Source organism: Bombus pyrosoma, linkage group LG6 (genome assembly GCF_014825855.1).
Source record: "Bombus pyrosoma isolate SC7728 linkage group LG6, ASM1482585v1, whole genome shotgun sequence".
Classification (NCBI taxonomy): domain Eukaryota; kingdom Metazoa; phylum Arthropoda; class Insecta; order Hymenoptera; family Apidae; genus Bombus; species Bombus pyrosoma.
In genome coordinates, this window is record NC_057775.1 from 9,658,002 (window position 1) to 9,678,951 (window position 20,950).

At 45.6% G+C, this 20,950-nt stretch overlaps 1 protein-coding gene across 1 annotated transcript in view; it reads right to left on the reverse strand.

The window, feature by feature from the left end:
- LOC122568208 (zinc finger protein basonuclin-2-like) overlaps positions 1–20,950 on the reverse strand; it is a 263,015-nt gene that overhangs the window by 159,316 nt on the left and 82,749 nt on the right. Inside the window, exon 3 of the mRNA XM_043727673.1 lies at positions 15,676–15,778. Within this exon, the coding sequence (XP_043583608.1) occupies positions 15,676–15,778 (103 nt within the window). The remainder of the gene's footprint in view (positions 1–15,675; positions 15,779–20,950) is intronic.

Below are 20,950 nucleotides of genomic sequence, written 5' to 3' on the forward strand. Positions count from 1 at the left end.
GACTTACGAGAAAGGACTAATTGCACCATCCACCTGTGGGTCAGCGTCATGACCTTCGCTCATTTTTCTCAGCCTTACCGACTGCTGAACGATGCAAAATTTAGATATACCGTACTCTCACACAAGAAGAAGCAGAGTATCCTCTTAATGTACTCGATCGCAGAACTGCTAGAATAAATAATTACAAAGCCTTTTTACGGTCGAAAGGCTGCGGAAGCTATTTAAAGGAATTGCTGTTGAAGCTAATAAAAGATGGATCACTTATGTAATAAACGCTTTCAAAATTCGTACTCGACACGATGTAAACTTTCAACAGCGCAGAAAGTGTCACGGCTATGTACTAGTAAAATATCTCACGATCAAAATGTTAAATAGGGCCGCTTAAACCATCGACAATCTGGCAAATTAAAGGCGAAATCGCGTAATTACCACGCTATCAACTAACGACCAATTTTCACGTCGTTCGGGGATATCGAGTTGCACGAGGAACGGGCGCAGAGAAAAACGGCACAGAATGACTTTAAAAGGCTCTAAAGGGGCCTTCGTTCCACGAAATCGGAGATCCGAGTAATCGAATTTGCCACAATCGCTCGAAACGTCCGATGTACAACGATTCAATTTCCATGTCCCTTCGTTACCGAAACGACCGATGGTCCCCTTTATGAATTGTCTCGCGGGCCATCCTTGCCCGTCATACTTTCCTCGAACAGCCATTATCCGTGTTTGTGAATTGCTCGAGAGTCGTGGATACACCGGAAGTCGTGTGTAATTGCGGGGTATCGTAATTACGGTCCGTCTCTAGTGGACACGAGAGTGGATTTTCGAGGTTGACACGAGAGAAAACGGTGTTGTTCGAGTGAAATTATCGCGAAGAGCACTTCAGCGGACTAATTAGCATATCTCGAAAACGATCGAATGCAAATCGATCATCTTACGTTCGTCGAGTCCCCTTCTTCCTTCTCTTGTCGTTGGCTGAGAACGTCGATTTTATTGGTCGAGCAGCAGAACCGAGAAACGATTAAGTTAATGCATTCACGCAAAGTAAATGGCAATATGGCTATGTAATTGAAATTTTCGAAAATAACGAGCGAGCTATAAATTTTGCGAAATAACGATTGAGCCGTTCCTTGCACGTTGTTTTTCTTTTTTAAAGATTATTTTGTTAAGTAATATAATATGCATAATATACATGTCACATATATTGCGGCATTCCTTCCTTAATATGGTACCTACTTTAAACGAAATTATGCAAAAACTTGTTACTACTATTCAATCGCTCTACAAGAACAAGTTCTTGGATCGATATACCAATCTTCGAGCGAAGCCATGCGCGACAAGTATACAAATCTGTCACCAGCTCCCGGAATAACCCGTTGCAGGAAACGGATCGCGCAAACGGAGAATTTCGTGAGCAAATAATCCCGTGACGCTCGTAAAATTTATCTGACGATCCATACAGCGCCACGACGAGGCCTGCAATAAACGACGAATGATCCCCGAAGTAGTTTATTTTTATTTTTTATTCGGGGAACGTGTCATTCGCGCAGTTTTATAGGCGATCATATACGAGTCTGGTGTTGTGTTTCTGCTTCTGTGTTCGACTCTTCCGTTTCCGCGTCTCCTTTTGATGCTCTAGACTACCTTTTGCGATACCTGATCGGCTCTGTATTCTAAAAGTGACGAGACTGATGGCTGTGCAACCTGTCATATTGGTAAAAAATATTAGGTTGTCCCAAAAGTTTCTTTCGTTTTCTAACGAAGTAATAGATGCGCAACATTTTTTGTTTTATATTATTTTATTAAATTATGTATAATCCATTTTGTTCTATCAAGGACATGTTTATAAAAGAAATATACTTTTGGCACAACCTAATAGATTAAATTTCTAATTGGTACAGAGCAAACTGTTGGAATACTTCCTTTTTCCTTTGCGACGTTATCACTTTGATTGTTACTGGCTGGTCGTCTACAGACCACACGCGTCACGGACGACTCTCAACGACCCACGCTTCATGGAAACGTTTAATCGTCGCCGAGCAACCCCGACTACATCCTCTCCAGCGAGTAACTTAATTATCGTGCAGAGTAACGGTGGGGCGTACGGTCAGCGCTGCAAAGTTGCACGCCGGTCTTTGAACAGCTCCTCAGATATTGATCACGCGATACTGTTTCCTTCGAATTGCACCGAGTCGGAGAAAAAATTGTCCAGCTCGTGGCGAGAGTCGATGCGCGAGATGATTGAGAAAGTAGGAAACGATCATGAGGCAGAAGCTGAAGGTTTGATATTGACTAGCAGCTACTCGCGAAACGAACTTGTTTTGTTGCATATCGGTGAATCACGGGCAGTATCAGACAGAAAAATGGTTGATCGATAATCGAAGTACGCAGTTTAAAGCATAGTGTATTTTGTGGCCGTAATTATCTTTTTTGTTTATTTTACGATCGCCTGTTTCGAGTAATCTTGCGTTAGCAAAGTCAAATTCATTCTGTCTTTGTTAATTAATTATTTAATCAACCATTATTCCAATTAACCAGAATTCGTTAATCGAGGAATTAAATTTTAAAAGCCCATTGCACCGAAGTATAATCATGCTGCAAGTTCGAAAGCCGCGTTTCCCACCACTCTTTCCGAAACTTCCGCGAATGCCACGCGGTCGAAACTTCGAAGCAGCTGGTTCCACGAGTTCCTGTGCGATACAAGCTTCCTAATTAACGGCAGAACAGCCTCTGTAGCCATTGTCGGAAGATAAATCGAGGAAAAACTAGTCAAGTTCGCGCGTCGCGTTGGAACCTTCTCTTATCCTCTACTTGTATTATCCAACGCGTTCGATCCTTCCGATGTCGACAACCAGGACCAAGTGAACAGCGACTGCGAAGAAACGATAGGAATTACAATTATTTGAACGTTGAGCGCGTTAAAAGCAACGGAGAGAGGTTGCTCTAACATAATTTCATCAGGGAACAATTTCTACTTTGATCCTTCATCAAGGTTGGATGGTGTGAGATTAGGACGCTGAGGGTGGAGAAAAATGAAAGGCGCTATCAGGAGAATTCTTCTCGTGACGCAGCCTCCAACTCGTTAAGGTCGTCGACGGAAAAAGGGGTTGGCTTGTAGAGAGCTTGAAAAGCAGCGGACATAACGGTAACGTGGCGCATACAAACGGCCGCTAATGGCGTGGATGGCTTTTGTTGTTTTTAATTAACCCTTTCTTTCAAGGAGACGGCAGTCAGATGGAAGGGGTGGAAAGGGCCGAGAAGCCAGCGAATGACTTTTACCTTACCACCCTTTCCCGGCTAGTGTCCCGTGGGCGATGTAAATATGCGGAGAATTGCACCTAGGAGACAGCCCTCCTACGCCGCGATTAAGCCTTCATCTAATTAGCTCGACTGATTACCGGCACACCCACGGGATCGACCGGAAACCGATCTTGTATGCGTGCAAGAATTTATTCTTCGCTCTGTGCGAGAGATTCGATGTTAACACGGCGTTTTCGTGGTGTATGGTGTTAAAATAATTGATCTAATCTAATATTTTACGTACCTGGGACATGAAACCTTGGTTGGCTTGAAAAGTTACTTGAACATTTAATTGAATACGAACTTTCTGTGCTATTGTCTGTTCTTTTAGTTCTTACGAATAAAGTTTTGGCGATGCTAGTTGTTTCAAGCGATACTAATGGAAATTCATTGAACTTATAACAATTTGCAATCTTTTGTACAACTATTTTCACAGATTTTCGCTGAAGAACGCTCGTTTGACTGGGATAATGCGAACGTGGCAGCGATACGCTTCGAACGGAATTATTATGAGCAACGCACCGAGATGATTGTTCTTATCGGGCCGATAAGCTTATTTTAACTCGCTAGTAATTAATTCTTTCGATGCTCGATGAACGGTTCAGGAAAATTTTATCTGTCAAACTGGACCGATTGTGGGACATCGCTTTTGCCGTGACAGACGTCACGCACGACGACCAGGCGATTCCTCGTCTCTTGCTATATTTTACAACATGCTGACTGCTGGTAGATAATAGTAGGCAGTAAAACTTAATTTAATGGAACTTAATTAACGACAATTATGAGATTCTAAGAGCGAATATACGTATAAAATATTGTATTTGCAATCGCTTCTGTCAGTCCTATTGTATTCCTTCCAACGGGAATTATCAGAAAGTAAAAGTAAACCAATATGTCTATTAATCAAACTGTCGTTACTCTAAAGAAAAATTTCTAATTATTCTCACATTTTACGATCTTCGTAACGTTCTACGTCGTTCAAGAACCGATGATGCTTCCAGGCAAAATCCACGTCAGGTGACACCATTCGAGTCCAGAATCACGATGCTCGAGGCGTTTCGAAACGGTTATAAAATCAGTGGGTGGAAGCAGCGACGATGGGGGACGAGATAGAAGAGGAATCGCGTTAGAAGTCGGCGCTTTGTCGTGGTCACGGGGCTGTCAATCACCGGTGATAGGAGGCGACACATTAATCTCAGGAACAGCCCGTTGACCGCACATCGTCTTCTTCTCGGCTGCGGTCGGACAGACCCCACGACCTCGTCTCTCGCGACCCTTCTTCTTTTTTCCCCCTGTCGCTTCTCCGGCCAACGATTCACCTTGAGGGACTCGGTATTTTTTAGTAGTTACGATTATGGGTGTCCGTTGTTTGTGGAAAAGAGCCGCCAGATAAAACGATCTTCGCACAGAATATATAGGTTCTCCACGCTCGCACGCGCGCGCACGCACACACACACATAATTTCAGAAATTGTCATTTCCGAGTTAACCTTAACCATCGTAATTTCCACCTTCCAACCGCTACTTACAGAGAAAACCCGAAAACCAGCCTTGAAACCACGATGTCCACCTAGTCGCATCTCGAATAAATAAGAAACAAGATCGCTTTGAAAGTGTTGGGTCGCGTTACGGTACATTAGTCACGGTGTCGATGCGGCCGTGGTCTCGGCGTTTTCTCGGTCTACGGCACTCGCGCTCGCACGCCCGACGAGGAATATCCGATCGCGAACCGCGACGCTTGCAAAAACTGACCGGGCCTGACAAATGTCCGTGGAGGCGTAACCGGACGTCTTTACGGATGAGAAACGGACGGCGGGTTTATCCGCGTTATTAAGCGGCGCGTTTCCAGCAAGAATAGCACCATTTATTTCGCCCGATATCGGCCAAACTAATTCGCGTTTCCCTGCCTTGGACGGGACTGGGCAAGCAAACCGTTGCCCCCGTGTTTCGGTAATCGCGTCGTTACGATTTCTTTATCATCGTTCAGAATTATATCGATGTATTGTATTTTTCATTCTCCTGGAATTTATCATGCAACCTGGCGATTATGAAACGTAGAAAGGAGAAATTTAACGAGGAAAATTGTTCGTCGAAAATTGGAAGGAAACGTTATGGAACACGACGAAGGTTCGGAAGGAAGAGAATCGATCGAGGCGTGCGCAAACTGGGCGAGATTTATCGGTTCGGCGTGTCGTGGGCCGCGGATCACGTAGCCGGTTAGGTCCGGAGGCAAAAGCGCGTGATTCTGGCCACCCATTCGGTCGATCGCAGGCCGATAAACGCATTATTTAATTACCGTGAGTAATTACCGATTATTACACGGCGCGGCCTGTCCCGGCGCACTGTTCGCCATTAATTACACGAACGATCGGACGAAACACTCGTTACGCAGCACTCTTTAATCGGCTGTGGACTCCGTCGGCCCGTCGCGGGACCCCCGCCCGGATGCACCACTTAATCGTGCCTCGACTGGGCCAGTTCTTCTCTTTTTCCTTTCTTTTCCTTCCGTTTTTTAATCGTCTCTTTTCTTCTTTCCGCCGCACACGAGCCTGTCTTTTCTTTCTTCGGTTGAACGGGCGACACTAGTTTTCTCCAGTTCTTGTTACTCTTGTCCGTGGACACCAGAATCACGGCCCATTCCGTTGGCATATAAATTACCAGCTAATTGGTGCGAGGGGACGCGAGAACTCTCCGCGAGCATAGATCAATCGCGGACCTTGGAAATTAGAGGACGTTGCTCGAACCGGTTGAAACGCGATCTCCAGAGAACCAGCCATTCAATTGAGATAAATGCATCTGCTCTGTCGCCTTTTTAGCTGCTCTTTGATAAACCGCCTTCGAGATGGCAGAAGGAATCGTATGGTGCTTTTGGTTGAAAGGAAAAATCTAGTAAATATAGAACCTCTATAACACTGAGATATCAGAAACAATAAAATACATAGTGCAAGACTATTTGCAAACGAAATTAAACATTACAGTCTAGCAATAGGATCTAAAACAAGTTTATTTGACGCAATTGAAACGTGTCGTAACGCGGATTCGAAGATTGGAAAATCACTCGATAAATTTAGTTGAAAGAATTCTAGTTACTATAAATCATCGATAGCTGATATCATAGCGATCAATCGGATAATCGAGTAGTATCTTAAATGAAAATATTCCTTGTATTCCTTGCGCAATTAAAGGTGAGTAACGATGAAATTAGCACGTTCGCCTGCAGCTGTTGCGAACAAGCAGAAATATATTACGATTAGAGATGGAAATCCCAAAGGGGACAACAAAAAATATGCCGTTCTTGTGACGATAAAAAAATACACTCTTTGTGAATATAAATCGTATACTAATGAGTATATGTAAATTATGTGGTTTATAGTACTCGGTTAGAACGACGCGTTGAGATCACGCGATTTTTCAGGTTAGGCTCGTTTAAAAATACGTATTCGTCGTTCCTTGGAAACAGTAATTTTACGAAAGGAGATGATTTTCCATGTATCTACGTTACTCGAATCAACGTCTTCGAGAGGACATCCACTCTCTTCGTGTCGTGGCCGAAGGATCGCGCGGCAATTCTCCGGATTAGGATTAAATATTGATGGCCGGCTTGATACAGATTAATGTGCATCCTCTGGCAGCTCAATCTCCTCCGCGCAACCGAACGGCGATTTGTCTCTCGCGTTGGCCAAAACGAGGGACAGCGAAGACGCAGCCACCCCGATCGCTCTAGCCGCTTTCCTCCTGGCAACCTCGGAATGAAAAGGACAGAAGGATGTCTGATTACCACCTTGGACGTTCCACAGATCGTCGAGCCTTCTTATCTGCTCCGTTTCTCTCTTTATCTCTCGATTCCTCGCTGTTCCCTTCGTTGCCCCTGCTTGGACCGTTATGATGAACCGTGTCGCTGGGGAAGGCATTTATTCCGAGATATACTCTCCTAAGGGAATCTATTAGCGCGCCAGGATACGGCTGCCAGCTTATTTATCCCCGCGATAAGGAATTACTCGGAGAGGGGACGTAAATGAAAAATTCTATTTTCCTGCTTGATTACAGGGTTGATCGAGTTCCCATCCCTTAACTCTTTCCAATTACGCGTTAAAATTACGAGGCTATGAATTTCTTAATTATTCGCTGCATTATTAAACATTAATAATTGGAATTAAGTTAAGATATATTGATAATTTCAGGACGCTGTGTAACGCATCAGAGATGTGAGAAATTTAGAAACGTACGTCGTGTTACGTAAGGCTCGAATTAAACGCAGATAATCCGAGGCGAAGCAAATGGGGAATTTTGCAGGAAGAGATTACGGTTCGTTTGCATACATCGTTCGGAGAAATATTATGTGTATCGTTCAAAGAGGTCACACGATGCAAAGGTAGAAAGTAGTGGCGCAGCGGTTGAAGCAACAGCAAATTCGAGGATTCATCGACGAGCAATGGGATCATTTTTTAGTACAATCACCAACTATGGTCGACGATTCTTGAATATTCATCCGAGGACGCTGGTGTCGAGTATCGATCAACGGCTGACAGTTCGTGCCAGCTTATATATTTCCGCGATAAATCTCGCTTTAGCGAATCTATCGAGATTCGTTTGCTCGCAATAATTTTATCCGCGGCGTCGATAAACCGCGCGAACTAACGGACCGGGCGTCCGTGATTCCTGGGTGAACCAACCTGAAAGCCACTCGGATCTCTCGACATTTCGCGATTGCGATCCTCGCACGATGTTTCTTGGAATGTCTTTCTGAAAGTACGTTACGATCATTTCCTCGGCAACGTGATCAATTCCATTGTTGGATAATTGTAACGTTCGATAGATGCAATTACGAGAAATCGAAGTAACTTTGATAAAAACCATTCGAATATCGGTATACAGCGGCTTACTGAACATAGAAGAATAATCTACCAGACGAACATCTTTGTTACGAATTTTAGAAATCTCTTCAGAAAAAATATGAATTTTCACCGATACAACGGACATTGTCGTGCAACGATTCTACTCGACATTCCATTAACGATATTCACCGATGATCTATCGACTATTAAAAACGTGGATGACACCCAGGATGAGCGATTTCCACATGGAACGCATCGACGTTCATGCGCTGACGGTTTACGGAAGGCGTCGCGGCGCGTGCAAGACACTGCGGGCAGAGAGGTTGGGACGGGGGATGCTCGGCGAGCGCGTGTCGTCGCTCGAAGCCGGCAGTGAAAATGGTTTGTGCCAGAAAGTCTCGGATAAGTTAAACACGGGCCGTAGGCCGGAGGCGTCGTAAAGCGCCGCGGCGCCTTCGTGTTTACGCGGAGACGTCGAGGCCCACCAACCGCGTCATCCCTTTCCATCGACGCCGCTATCCTCGTCCTCGTCTCTCCGACACCACGTTCGATCGTCCCGATTCACTCTACTTATTTCTCGTCTATTTTCGCCCGCGTGACAAATCTCTCTATGTCGGCCGGATTTATCGAGCGACATTCTGGCCCGTGCCGTGCCCATATGGTAGCCACGCGAGCTATTTCGGGTGTCGAGGTGCGATCTCCGGCTTTCCCCTCGCCCAACATCGTCGATCGCTTTCCGATCGTGATAAGCAATCGTTCAGGTATCCGAGAAAGCTACTTTAGAACTGATAGAGGTGCTTACGAAGGGTAGAATGGAGGTAGAGAACGTACGTAAACGGATGTGGCTCATAACGGTGTAAGTCAGTTCGCTGATATCTCGCATAAAACAAAGGTGTCGTGTACTTATAGTTATTAAAAATTTTGACATTACCTATACGACTACTTGCGTGAAGTTTTATAGCTGTATTTATGCTCCAATAATCGTTTCTCGGTTCTTGATCTATATTAAGAAGGATCTGGTACTGCTCGAAAAGCAAACAGAAATCGATATACGTAATTTTCGTACGTTCAACTCTCTTTAGATTCAAGATATTTTTTTTTTTTTTTTCTTATTTGTACGTCTGTAAAAATAATTGGTTTTATGAATGAGCTGCTCCTTATTCGATTCACTGCGTTAGAAGGAGCGTAAATTTGCATATGCTAACCTTTCGCATTACGTGACCGAGTTAATTATTCCGTATCAACGTAAAAGAACAATTTGCAATTCAATTACGTCACCGTAACTCGTAACATATCCTGATAAGATAATATTAAAATAGGAAACATGTTTGCAACAAGTTGTTTGATGTGCTACAAGTGTTATCTACGCGACTACAATATTCTAATTGTCAGCCGGTGTCTAACGCGACAGCCGAGTCTACGTACGGATTCTGATTAGCATGACTAGTCGATTAATAATAATAGTACAGAGTGGCACACAAGCAACGCGCAACTTGGAATACTACGTTTCGACGCGACGTTTCAAGAATTACGAGGAATTTCAATGTTTCAAAGACGAGCTTCAGAAGTTTCGCGATGACAAAACTTCACCATAGAACGATATCCTTTTATCGTCCTTTGTCTTAGGCTTTGTCAACGTAAAGGCAATCCATCCAAGAGCAAAATGAAAGGAGAGAGAAAATAATAATTCAAGGGAAGAATTTTAAGCAGATCGAAAAGGACGATCTCGCGGTCAGCAAACGGAACGATGATTTACGAGCTTGCGCTCAGTCGTTGGAATTTGTCAGTCCTCCTCCGTGGACGCCCATCGGTGTTCCACCGACCTTTCGATATCGATCTTCCTTCACACTATCTCTCCGCTATACCTACCTACCGATGGAAGTCTATCGGACAAGGAAACCGCTAAGAAGAAAAAAAAGAAAGACGGAAAGAGGAAAAGAGAGAGAACGAAAGAAGGAAGAACGAGCTGAGCGGCGTAAAAGCCGCGTTCCCTCCACGCAGAGAAAAACTAAGTCTTAATAAAGCAGAGAGGCAAGATAAATCGGTGCATTAGCATCTCACCAGGCGTGATTCATGGTGACGGTGCGACCAGGCTGGAGACCGACCATGGAATATGATATATCGTCATTAGCATCGGTTTCGTATTAGAACAAATAGCCGCGCGTTTTAGCCCTTAAAAGGCGCGACGTGTCCCGGCCCTTAATGGCCTGTAATGCACCCCCGGAAAACTCCGACAGGAGAAACGGTGTCGCGGTGACTTGTGCTTTCCTCGGCCATCTGCCTGGAAGCTTTGTTTCACCATTGAGCCGAACAATGGGGTTCGTCGTCCCTAGCGGCGATGCGGCTTCGTTCTTCTTCGAAATAAAGACGGCGGGTGATGCACAAGAGGGAGGCGGATTCTCGAAAGTGTAAAGTATTCGGCAAGTATTCGATATTCTTTCAAATTGCAACGTAAGTTGTATATTTTATTTGTAAAATCTTTAAATATCGTTTAATTCGAACGCGAACAAACGTAACGAACCTGGAAGGTTTCGAATCTTCCATTTCTACGCATCCTATAAACTACGTACGAATAGTGGAAACCTAAACGCAGAACGATTTATTTCTAGAAGAACGAAATCGATTCTAAACAACGTCTCTCATTAGTCACAGAGCCGCTCGAGAACACCCGACCTCGATTCACAGATGTTTCCCTCTGACTGTGTTCCACTGATTAGAACCGTCTCGTCGCTTTATTTCCATAATCATTTCCCTGAAACCGTTTCTCAAGCAAAAGAAACTCGCGGCGAGAATCGTTTGCCGCTCGAGACTCACCGTGGCAATTATAGGCAAATTTATTCCCACTTCTCGTGTAAACGTGCAAACATTCGACGTCCCGATATCTCTAGCTGGTGGATAGCGCGACATACAGAGGGTGAGCAACCCCTTGATCCGACGTAATTCACGGTTTGCCGGTGCATTTATTAACGTGTCACTCGGGGCGACGCCTTCCTAGTGATTTATCGCGCACGCGCCGAGACGCGTAGATCTCGGACTCGCTGGCGCGAGGCCAGAGTTCGACGGGCATCTTCGTCGCCCGCGGCCGACCTTCCTTCGTCTTCCAGCTGCCGAATCGACCGCGCAGATGGAGACGCAGATGGTGCCGCTCGATCCTCGCCACGACCGCTGGCTGTCTTTCTTCCTGGAGTTTAGTCTAGCTGGAGACGACGATGATTGGCCGAATGATTTGGTATATATAACGTTGGCTTAATAAGGGGTGTTGAGACCGAAGGTGGGTGCGTGTAAAGGGTGAGGTTAGGAATGGGGAGATTTTGAGAATCTTTTTCAGAGTGGATGATGATACGACGGTGAAAACGGTCATTTGTATGATAGTTTGGAAGATGATGGATCGGTGTACGCGGTTTTCTGGTGTCTAAAATTTTAATACGTAGCGTTTTAAGGGTGAAGTTTTAAGGGTCTTTCTAAAGTGAAGATGTAACGGTGAAAATGGTCATTTGCGTGATATTTCCAAAGATGGATGAACCTGTGCTGTTCTTAGTGTTTGAAGGGGATAGAGAATTGTAGACGAGAGGAGTTTTTACGTTACGTGGAATTATAAAGAGAAAGATTTTGTTTTCTCGTTAAACAACATCATCTTCGTCGCATTCCACCGCGTATCCACCGCTACGATCGTCTTCTGTAATCTCGCACGCGAAGTACGCGCAGAAACTAGCAAAATCCGGCGTAACAAAGTTCATACGTACGTGCATGTAATAAATAGTTAGAGCATCATGGTGAACGATTAACCAGCAAGCTTTCTTTCGATCATCCGTGCATCCTCCGGATACGCATACTTTAAATTCCGACGCCCTCCGCCGTATCCAGATCCAGAGAAAGAGAAGGATAGAAAAGAAGAGTAAGCGATTTAACATGGCCAGAGAAAATTTCCCGAAGTTCGCCTCCGATACTTTACCTGGTTGCAAGCTACTCATCTACGTTCTCGATCCACGTCAATTAAACGTTTTTCACCGGTTGTCCGGCCGATGGATCTCAACCACGACCTCGATGCATCGCGTGTGCATCGACGGTCCACGATCGTATGCCCGTGAATTGCGCCTTTGATGATAATCACCACCGTTCCTTGCTGCTCGAACCACCTTCTTATGGGTCTTTCTCCATTTTTGCGAGCGCAACGGTGCTGGGGTTAGTTGGGTGCGCGTATCTTTCGAACGTACACGGGATGATGCGATAACGTTGATCGGTTCGAACATTTCTATCGTTTGCAGACATTTGACGAAATTTTAACAACGAAAGCCAGGTACTGTAATATAATAGAAGCAATAACTTTTCACTGGCGAAAGATTTTCAGAGATTTCAAAGCGCCAGCCAGAGAATCAGACGAAATAGTTTCCTCCGGAGCATCGTTCCATCAAACGCGGATCTTCGCTGAAGGAACGAAAGTTCGAAATTGTTCGACTTGCAAAGTACGAAAGCGCAAACTGAAAAACTGGTACTGGGACTTTCGGGCACCGATGGAGAAAAATCGAAAGAATCATTAGCGACGACCCGACGTGGAGTCTGCACGCGCGACGCTTTCTCGATAAAAACTGTATCGAACCGGTCGACGAGACAGACACGTCCAATCGATATAAATAAAGTATCCGTGGGGTGATAGAGCGTCCGCGGGCGGCTGACACAACGAACAGGGCAAATGAAAAATGCCGAGACGGCCGATCAATGTAAATATATTCATGACGTGGGGTGGATGAGCGGCCACGGGGATGCCGGATACACGTATACGCGCGCGTGGACTTTTATAGGATGGGGCTGGCTTTCTCGTCGACGACTCGATGCCACTCGGACGGCACATAATTCACTCTTTGGCAGCTCATTACAATTTAAAAAGGCTTTTGTCAGTGTACTATACCCGGAGCCGTGATTTCTTACGAGCTCGCCACTTGCTCTCGCGTCAGGGGCCTGTCACCTTTGAGACTGCGAAACGAGCGTTCCTCGAGGACCTCGTGAAGCAAGAGGGACCGGATACCGCGTCCTTCCACGAACCACCGACGAACTCCTTAATTCGTCGAATGGGTACCGGCGTCGCCTGTCTCCTTCGTTTCTGACTTTCTCTTTACCATTAGTCGACCATTGTTTGGGTTTTGACAGAATTGGGGAAGTAATTTCGGTAGAAGTTTAACGGCGGTAGAGGGAAGATTTTATAGGATTTAAAACGGTAAAAACGAAAGCAGTTGCCTCGTAGACGATGTTTGTTCTATCGTTTCAAGCGGATCGGAGTATTAAAAGTTGACTGACTTCTTGTACTCGGATTTCTCTGTTGGATAATAATCATTCGTTAAATCGTTCAAATATCTTTAATTGCAAAGCTTCCGCGATTTGTTTTAGAAGCTAACCCTGGTCACGACGAACAGGAAGAGCCGCTCTCCATCGACGATGATTTTTAAGATTATTGTTCGAGGGGAATCACGGTTGCCGTCACGAGTATACGAGGATCGAATCGCGATCCGTGTGTCACGGTGTACACGGTTTAACACGACAGCTATTCCGCAATTCCAAGACGAACGGACGTTTTCGAACGACAAATCCTCGTACCCGAGACGCGGCCCGGTTTTTTGCCCGACCGTACGAAAGAAACCGGTCTGTGGGCGAAGAACAAAAGGGGCAGTGACGAGTCGCCCGGTTACCCGGCATTTCTAATTCTCCGTCTGGTTCGATCAGCCATGTCGAAAGAGAAATGACTCCGCTCGCGTTTTCGAGACCGATTCCGAGCAATTACTGGGAGATCGTCTTTTGTACGGGGCGATCTTGATGAATGGTCCGGCCAGATCTGTGTCGACAGAGTCATCGTCTAAAACGTAGCTGAATCGGAACGAGAGAACACGGGGAACGATCGGCGAGAGGAATTCCGAGTATCTGCCTTTCGTGCTTGACGTTTATTTCGGTTACGTTTCGTGTCGTGACGAAAATTCTTATTAAGTGGACCGAGGTGTCCTATTTTGACGTGAATGACAGAGGCAATTGCTAGTGGTTAGATATTCTTCGGAATAACATTTCAAAAGTTTCTTCCGTAAATTGGATCAGCTTTGTTACAACACCTCGGTTCTTGCACACAAGGATCGTTATAATACAGAGATACGTTCATGTTGAACGAGTGTATGAAAATAAAATTTCCGAAAATCGTATTAATCGTACTAATTCTTTGGCTAAGAAAAGCATAGATAAGAAAAGATATGCCTCTTGTGAAATATTTTCGAATAACTCACATAATATACACCCTCCATTCTTTTCGTAGAAGAAAGCAACGGCAGGGGGGCGTGTTTCTTGCGACATGCTTGTCCCCCACGCGTCCAAGCTCAAGAAAAAGGCAAGAATAAGAGGCTGCTGGAAGGAACATGCAACTGCGTCCCCGTGGGACGTGACCGAAGCCCGAAATTGATATGTATTCCGCGGCACGGCGCGTCCAATCTATCGCGGGTCAAGCAACCGGAATTTTAAGCGCGATACACGCCATCGTACATCGACATCTTCCCCTAAACGTCGATGCGATGCTTTGTTCGTGCCATATACAGGGTGACTCGGGTGGATCTTTAAACGTCTAACGATGATCTTCTCGTAAGAATAATTTAGAGTCTGATTCGAATTCTTTCATATCGATTTTTATGCCAATCGACTGGCCAAGTAAAAATCACTATGGTCGTTTAAAAAAATTACATCGTAAAGGATTAAATTATTGCTATATGTTTTCTCTCTTGGGAGCTCTGTTGCTGCAAAGCAATAAGGAAGTTATACAATCGTGACCTCCGCTGGGTTAACGAAGGATTGTTTGTTAAAAATTTCACGCAACGAGCTACACCCTGTATACTCCATAGCGTGCCGCTATGAAACGACTTCCATAGCGAACGAGCTGATCAACGACGAACCAGTCGGTCGATCGTTCCTCTTCCACGTTCTGAAACTTACGAGGACATAAAGCACACCCCCCGTATATATCTGGGCGATCCGTATGCAGACGCGCGCGCGCGCCTGGCCATCCTGCGGATCGCGTGCGCGGAGAAGGGTGGAATCCTGGCCGCGAAGGGACGCCGCTGGTCATCCTCGGAAAATTGAATTTCGTCCCTGAGGGCCACCCGGATGAAGTATGCTGACAGTTGGAAAATTTGCGTTTAACCGGGTGCACGCGATCCCAACGCGGAAATCTTCGCCGACCTCTTGTTGATCGAGAATGGATCTTGGACTGGGAGACACCGGTTAGCCACGGTTTCTTTTGCACCAAATTTTTCTTGGGTTCGAGCTTGATTTGGGTTAAAAATGGATTAAAATTTGGCGCAGTTGGTGCAATGAAACAAAGTAAACGATGGCGCGGTTAATACGTTTTCTATTGGTTTACGACGTATCGTCGCGTCAGGGTATAATATTACTGAGACTGCGAAAGGAACAATCTGAAGATTCTAACGCACCTACCTAGTTTGCATATGAATTACCGACGATCAAGATAAACCCACGTTTCGTTTGTTTCGCGTAAATGGCAAAAAAGTAATAGTACTTACCGTGTGGCACCCATCCGTGGTGGCACCTGTCGCAGTAGCGAATATGTCGCTTCCCTGGAGTGAATGAGTCGCAGGAGCATCCATTGATAGTACATTTGATAGACTGAAATCAGGAAAGAGCAATGATTAACATAATCAAATGAAAAGATTAAAATTGATTAAAATAATCAAACATAGTGAAACGAGCTTCAGAAGTAAACTCAAGAAGACTCGATTACGTTTTCTAAGATTACAATCACGATGGTTGAACACAAATTGCAGAAGAGTCCAACCCTGTAACAGCGAAGCATCGTTCGAACACTCCAGTCGTTCGTTAGGGCGGGTAAAAAGGCGGAAAAGAGAAAAATAGATACGAAACATCGTTGTGAGGGCGCGTACGGCACGGTAAAGAGGAGATAGAATTTTATTCGTCGACTTTTCAGCCGGGAGGAAATATCCCGGACAGTTTGGCGCGGATTAAAGGATCGTTGCCACGGGCGAGCAGGAAAAAAGGGGGTGTGGTATTTTGAGTGACCGTTTGGCATAACGCCACCCCAGAGGAAGCTCGTAAGAGACGGGGCTTCGTCGGATTTTAAGGAACCGTGAATATTTTCCGCCCTTCGGCACGAAATTAACCCCTTGGGAGCCACCATCCAATCCTGCCCCGCGGCTGAAAGGAAGGCGAACCTCCTGGACCGGGTATTACTTTATGTACGCAGCAGGAAAGTTTATTTTCCGCCGTCGCGAGTTACCTGCAGCTACTGCCGTTGCAGTCGAAGCGATAGAGGGACAGAGAGAAAAAGGAAGGCAGAAGAAGGGAAAAAGAAACGTTAATTCCTGCTGCTCTCTTCCATCTTTCATGCGTTTGAAAGTTTCCCTGAGAACCGACACGGATCTGCACTAAGGCGAACTTCGGATCCTTACTAAACGGACGCCCTTTTGCCTCGTCGAACGTCATTTTCATCATAGTTCCGGCTCGTTGCAGCTACGTGAAATCCCTGGCGAAGTTGCAACGGATGAGGAACCGGGAAAACGCATTTAGCGGCGCAGAAACTTTGATGTTAATTTTTTCTACTAGGTTCTCAGCGCGCTATAAAAATTACAGGAAGAAGAATTGCAGATAACGAACGTCGTAACTATCACGCGGAGCGTTAAACCAAAGAAACCATAATCCCATCAGAGGCGAACCCACCCTGCCGAACCTCCAGCGAATCGTCACTCCCCATTTAAGGGGTTAACGCAATCTTCCTTACCCTTGGCTGACGAGAAAGGAGTCTATTTACCTATACACGAGCCGTTTCACCAAAGAAGAACGAAAGGGAAGACGACGTTGCGCACAAGTCCCCCGTTGTCGTGGTGTTATGACGTTATAGCGTTACGACGGCGTGTGCCGCTAATATAAAGACAAATGAAGCGACAAGCGCGCAGCCATCGTCGGCCATGTGTCTTTATCCAGACAACGTCCCGTGGCTTCGCGGGAAATCTTCTGTCATTGGGAAACGAAGCGAGGTCGACCAGGCTGGCTGACAAAATTTCATAGCCGGCAAATTTTATTAGCTTCGCAGCGGGTTATTTATTCGGAACGAGCGACAGATTATATGGCGATGTTAGCGGTCGCCCGTGCCACGCGGAAGGGGAGCTCGTGAAACAAAGTCCCTGCCACGCTTTTTATATCCGAGCCGGTGACGCCATGGAATTAGCTTTTCGAGTTAATCTAGCTCGCTTTGGAATTTAAATGGGCTTTAAATATGTGTTCATGCATACGCGTGTGGACTTTTGTAGTTAGTTTTTTATGGCAAGACCAAGATGGGGAATATCGTACCCTGTAAATGACGCGAAGCTATGTTGTGGTTTGCAGGTTTGTCGAGGCACAACGTGGTTTTCTCGCAAGGACACTAATTTCCGGTTGTCATCGACATTTCTTTTTTTGCATATTTTTTATATTCGCGCACCATTTTTTCCCGCTATCGTGGCGTATGAAAGACAACAAAGTTTTTACGAACCACGAGATATTTATCGCAGCTATCCCTTTACCGCCGAGCTGTCAGCTTATCGTCTCGTTCCTCCGCTTGATTATAACGACACTCCTCGTTCAAGAACATCACGTACAGCTGTACATCTTTCGCTTACCGATTAGATCGGTAACGATCGGATTTTCGTCGTATGAAACGAAACCAACGCGAAAGAAGCGTCTAGATTTTGGGACGATCGACCCCCGGAGGGTTTCGTCTCTCGACAACGAAATCCAACATGCTCACCGGGGCCAGAATTGTAATCCAAGCAGGGAACAAGCGCACACCAGCTAGTTGCAACGATGGCCATTACAACATATCAACGAACGATAATTAATTGCGCGGATATGGATTACACGAATTACGCGAACGTATATTTCCAATCAATATCGCCAGCGATACAGCGTGGCAGCGATGATGATTAACATTATAATCGGGAACGGACCACCGGCACAGTCCCACACAATGCAGCCGCGTATTGTTAAATATAACAGAGCCGTGGATACGTGGCTCGGCTATCGTTTGGAATTCGTTAACGAGCGGAATGGAATTACGTCAGTGATGCGTCGATAGCTGACTGTGAGAGCATTTGTCACAGTGAAACGCGGAGCTATCCGTGCGAGCCGACTGTACGAGAAGAATAACGTTACCATTGTATTTTCATGCTGTTGATATTTTTCCCTGTGATTGATTGAAAGATTTTAATTTCCCATTGAATCGTATGAAATATTCGATGAAACCTCCTGGTATGGCTTTGCTTTGTATTATTTTCAATACGAAGGTTCGTTGAAGTTGCTTTATAACGCTTAGGTGACATTAGGGAGAAATATCGTATATCTTTTCGTATCTTGTCGTATATCGTCGATCCTTTTCTTTCTTTTTTTTCGCAATTTTCCCAATCGAACAATGTCTCAAAGAGCGAGCGGTTAAAAAGAGCTACTATCGGCGCTTCACACTCGAAGCGTTCCACCTCGCAAACACTCATCGAGGGTAGCTAACTCGGAATCGACTCGATGGCCACTCTCCGCGTCGATACATCCCAATTTCCCACTCTTTCGGATCAAATCCTTTCGCCGGACGAAACAACAAGTCCAGACACGGTTTATTTTTCAGCAGCGAAACCGAATCGGATACTTTACCTTGAAGGCAAACGCACTCGTGGCTGATCTGGCTAAAATTCAACGGAACTCTCCGGCTGGAATTGCAGTCGATTTCGGCCCGTTGATCCCAAAGAGATAGAGAGATGGGAACAGAGAGATAGGTGGAGGCACGAAAGTACGAAAACTCGACAGCACTCGAGGACGATGACGTGGGATGCGATATGCCGGTTTGCATCGCGGCCAAATCTCTCGGCAGATGTGTAGTAGGTTCGTGTTTAATGAACGGGGCTAATCTCCCCATTCGAAATGCAACGCTAACAGCGAACGCGAGGTGGCCACGCAGTAGCAACCGGCCAACTCGTTCATCGTTGCAAATTAATTTGACCAGAGCGCGAATTAAACCTCAAGTATAAAGCTGGCGAGCGGCCGCGTCGACGATGCAACCCCATTAATGAGTTCGAGGATTTAAGCTGGGTCTATGCGTTTCGCTGATCCGATCCATCGCTCCCTTCTGCGCCACGCCGCGCCCAAACGCGTGTCCAAACTTTCACCCCACGCGAGCGTCCACTCTCGCGTTTGTACGATTACGTACGGTTCGTATTCTATTTATGCGATTGTCACTGGTGACGAAAATTTTCGAATAAATCAGCGACTGGAAAGGTGGACTATCGTTAATTGATTTATATCATAAAAGAAGCAAGGAAAGAAGAAAGAAACTTGGACCGCATTCCCCTTTACGCGCGACACGTGCACGCGCGATTTAAACGTTGTGGCAGCGATACGACGCAATTGGCATCCCCTCGATCAGAATGCGGCACGCGTGTCGATGTCAGGGGGTAAACGCGGTGGAATAGAAAAAGGAAAAAGCGGAATTTCCAACGGCCGTACTTTATCCCGGCACGCTTCACGTGTGTGGCGGAATAATGAAATGCTAACAGCCTGGGCTGCGTTTAGCATATTGTCGCGGCCACAATGGCAATTTGCGTGATATATCTAGCCGTTTTCTCGGGACGCGTTCAAATGTAGCGGAATTAACTGGCCCTCCGAGCCGCCACCGAACGGGCGTATATTCCGACGTGGAGCCGGCGTCTGCCAAAATTCCGATAATTCTCAGGAACTTTTCTCCTTTTTCCTTGTTTTTTCTTTTTTTTTTTTTTATCAGTAAACGACAAAATCTCAAGGAGAAAGATGATAAATACATAGACGACAAGTTAACGTGTTTGCCTGAAACGATACTACAAAGAAAATATCGCCAACTAAGGTAACTTATTGGAGATAGTAATTCATCAAAGACGAAGGAGCACGTAGCAGTCCGATTAGTTCTTTCTCCGAGAGCAAAGATTATACTTGGCGTCGCGGAACAAAGGGATAGAGAAGGGAATATGGCAGGGTGAGAGGGTCCTGCGTGGACGATAAATATCGCGGCCGGCGACGACAAAATATCGCGAAATAAGAAAGGCTCTCCGGCGGGGTTGACAGACGGCACCCCGAGGAGCACTAAGTCACGGCCTATGCTAACTTTCTGCCCTGACCGCCCCCTCTCTATTTCCGACCGATGAAATAATATCGCCCCGATTGCCAGCCTTGATCCATGTAGCGTGAAACGTCCAGACGTTTGCCGAGGGATTCTTCGAGAGCAAGTCGTCCGCGATAATCGCCAAGGGAGATGTATCGCGTTTGCTGCCTCGCAATCCTGTTTCCTCCGAGGACACGTGGTTTATCGTGAAACAGTTTTGGCGTCGTTTCGAAGATCGCTTGTCTGGAAGATTTTCCAGGGCTGGAATACCTTATCGAGACAAATGCGTGGCAAAGATGACGAGTTCGATGTAATACGCGACATTGTCGGCCAAACAGACCTGTAAGATTTCGCACTACGGTCGAAGAACAAGTTTAATTTTAGATTTAATCTACTTGGTTCTATTGTAACCGTAAAAAGATAGTTGCGCTTTTTAAGGGCGTGTCAAAGGTGTGTTTCAGAAAACTAGATAGCAAATTCCAATGAATCAGCGCGACTCAAGTTATTAGATTCGATTCATTTAGTCATTCTATAGAGGAAATTGAACAATATCGATTAACACCTGTGATCTTTACAATTATACCGGACTATAATCTCAGCTTGTGCGATTAAATGGTAGATCTCGATCAAAGAACAGCATGCGAAACGCAATGACCATTAAATTACTT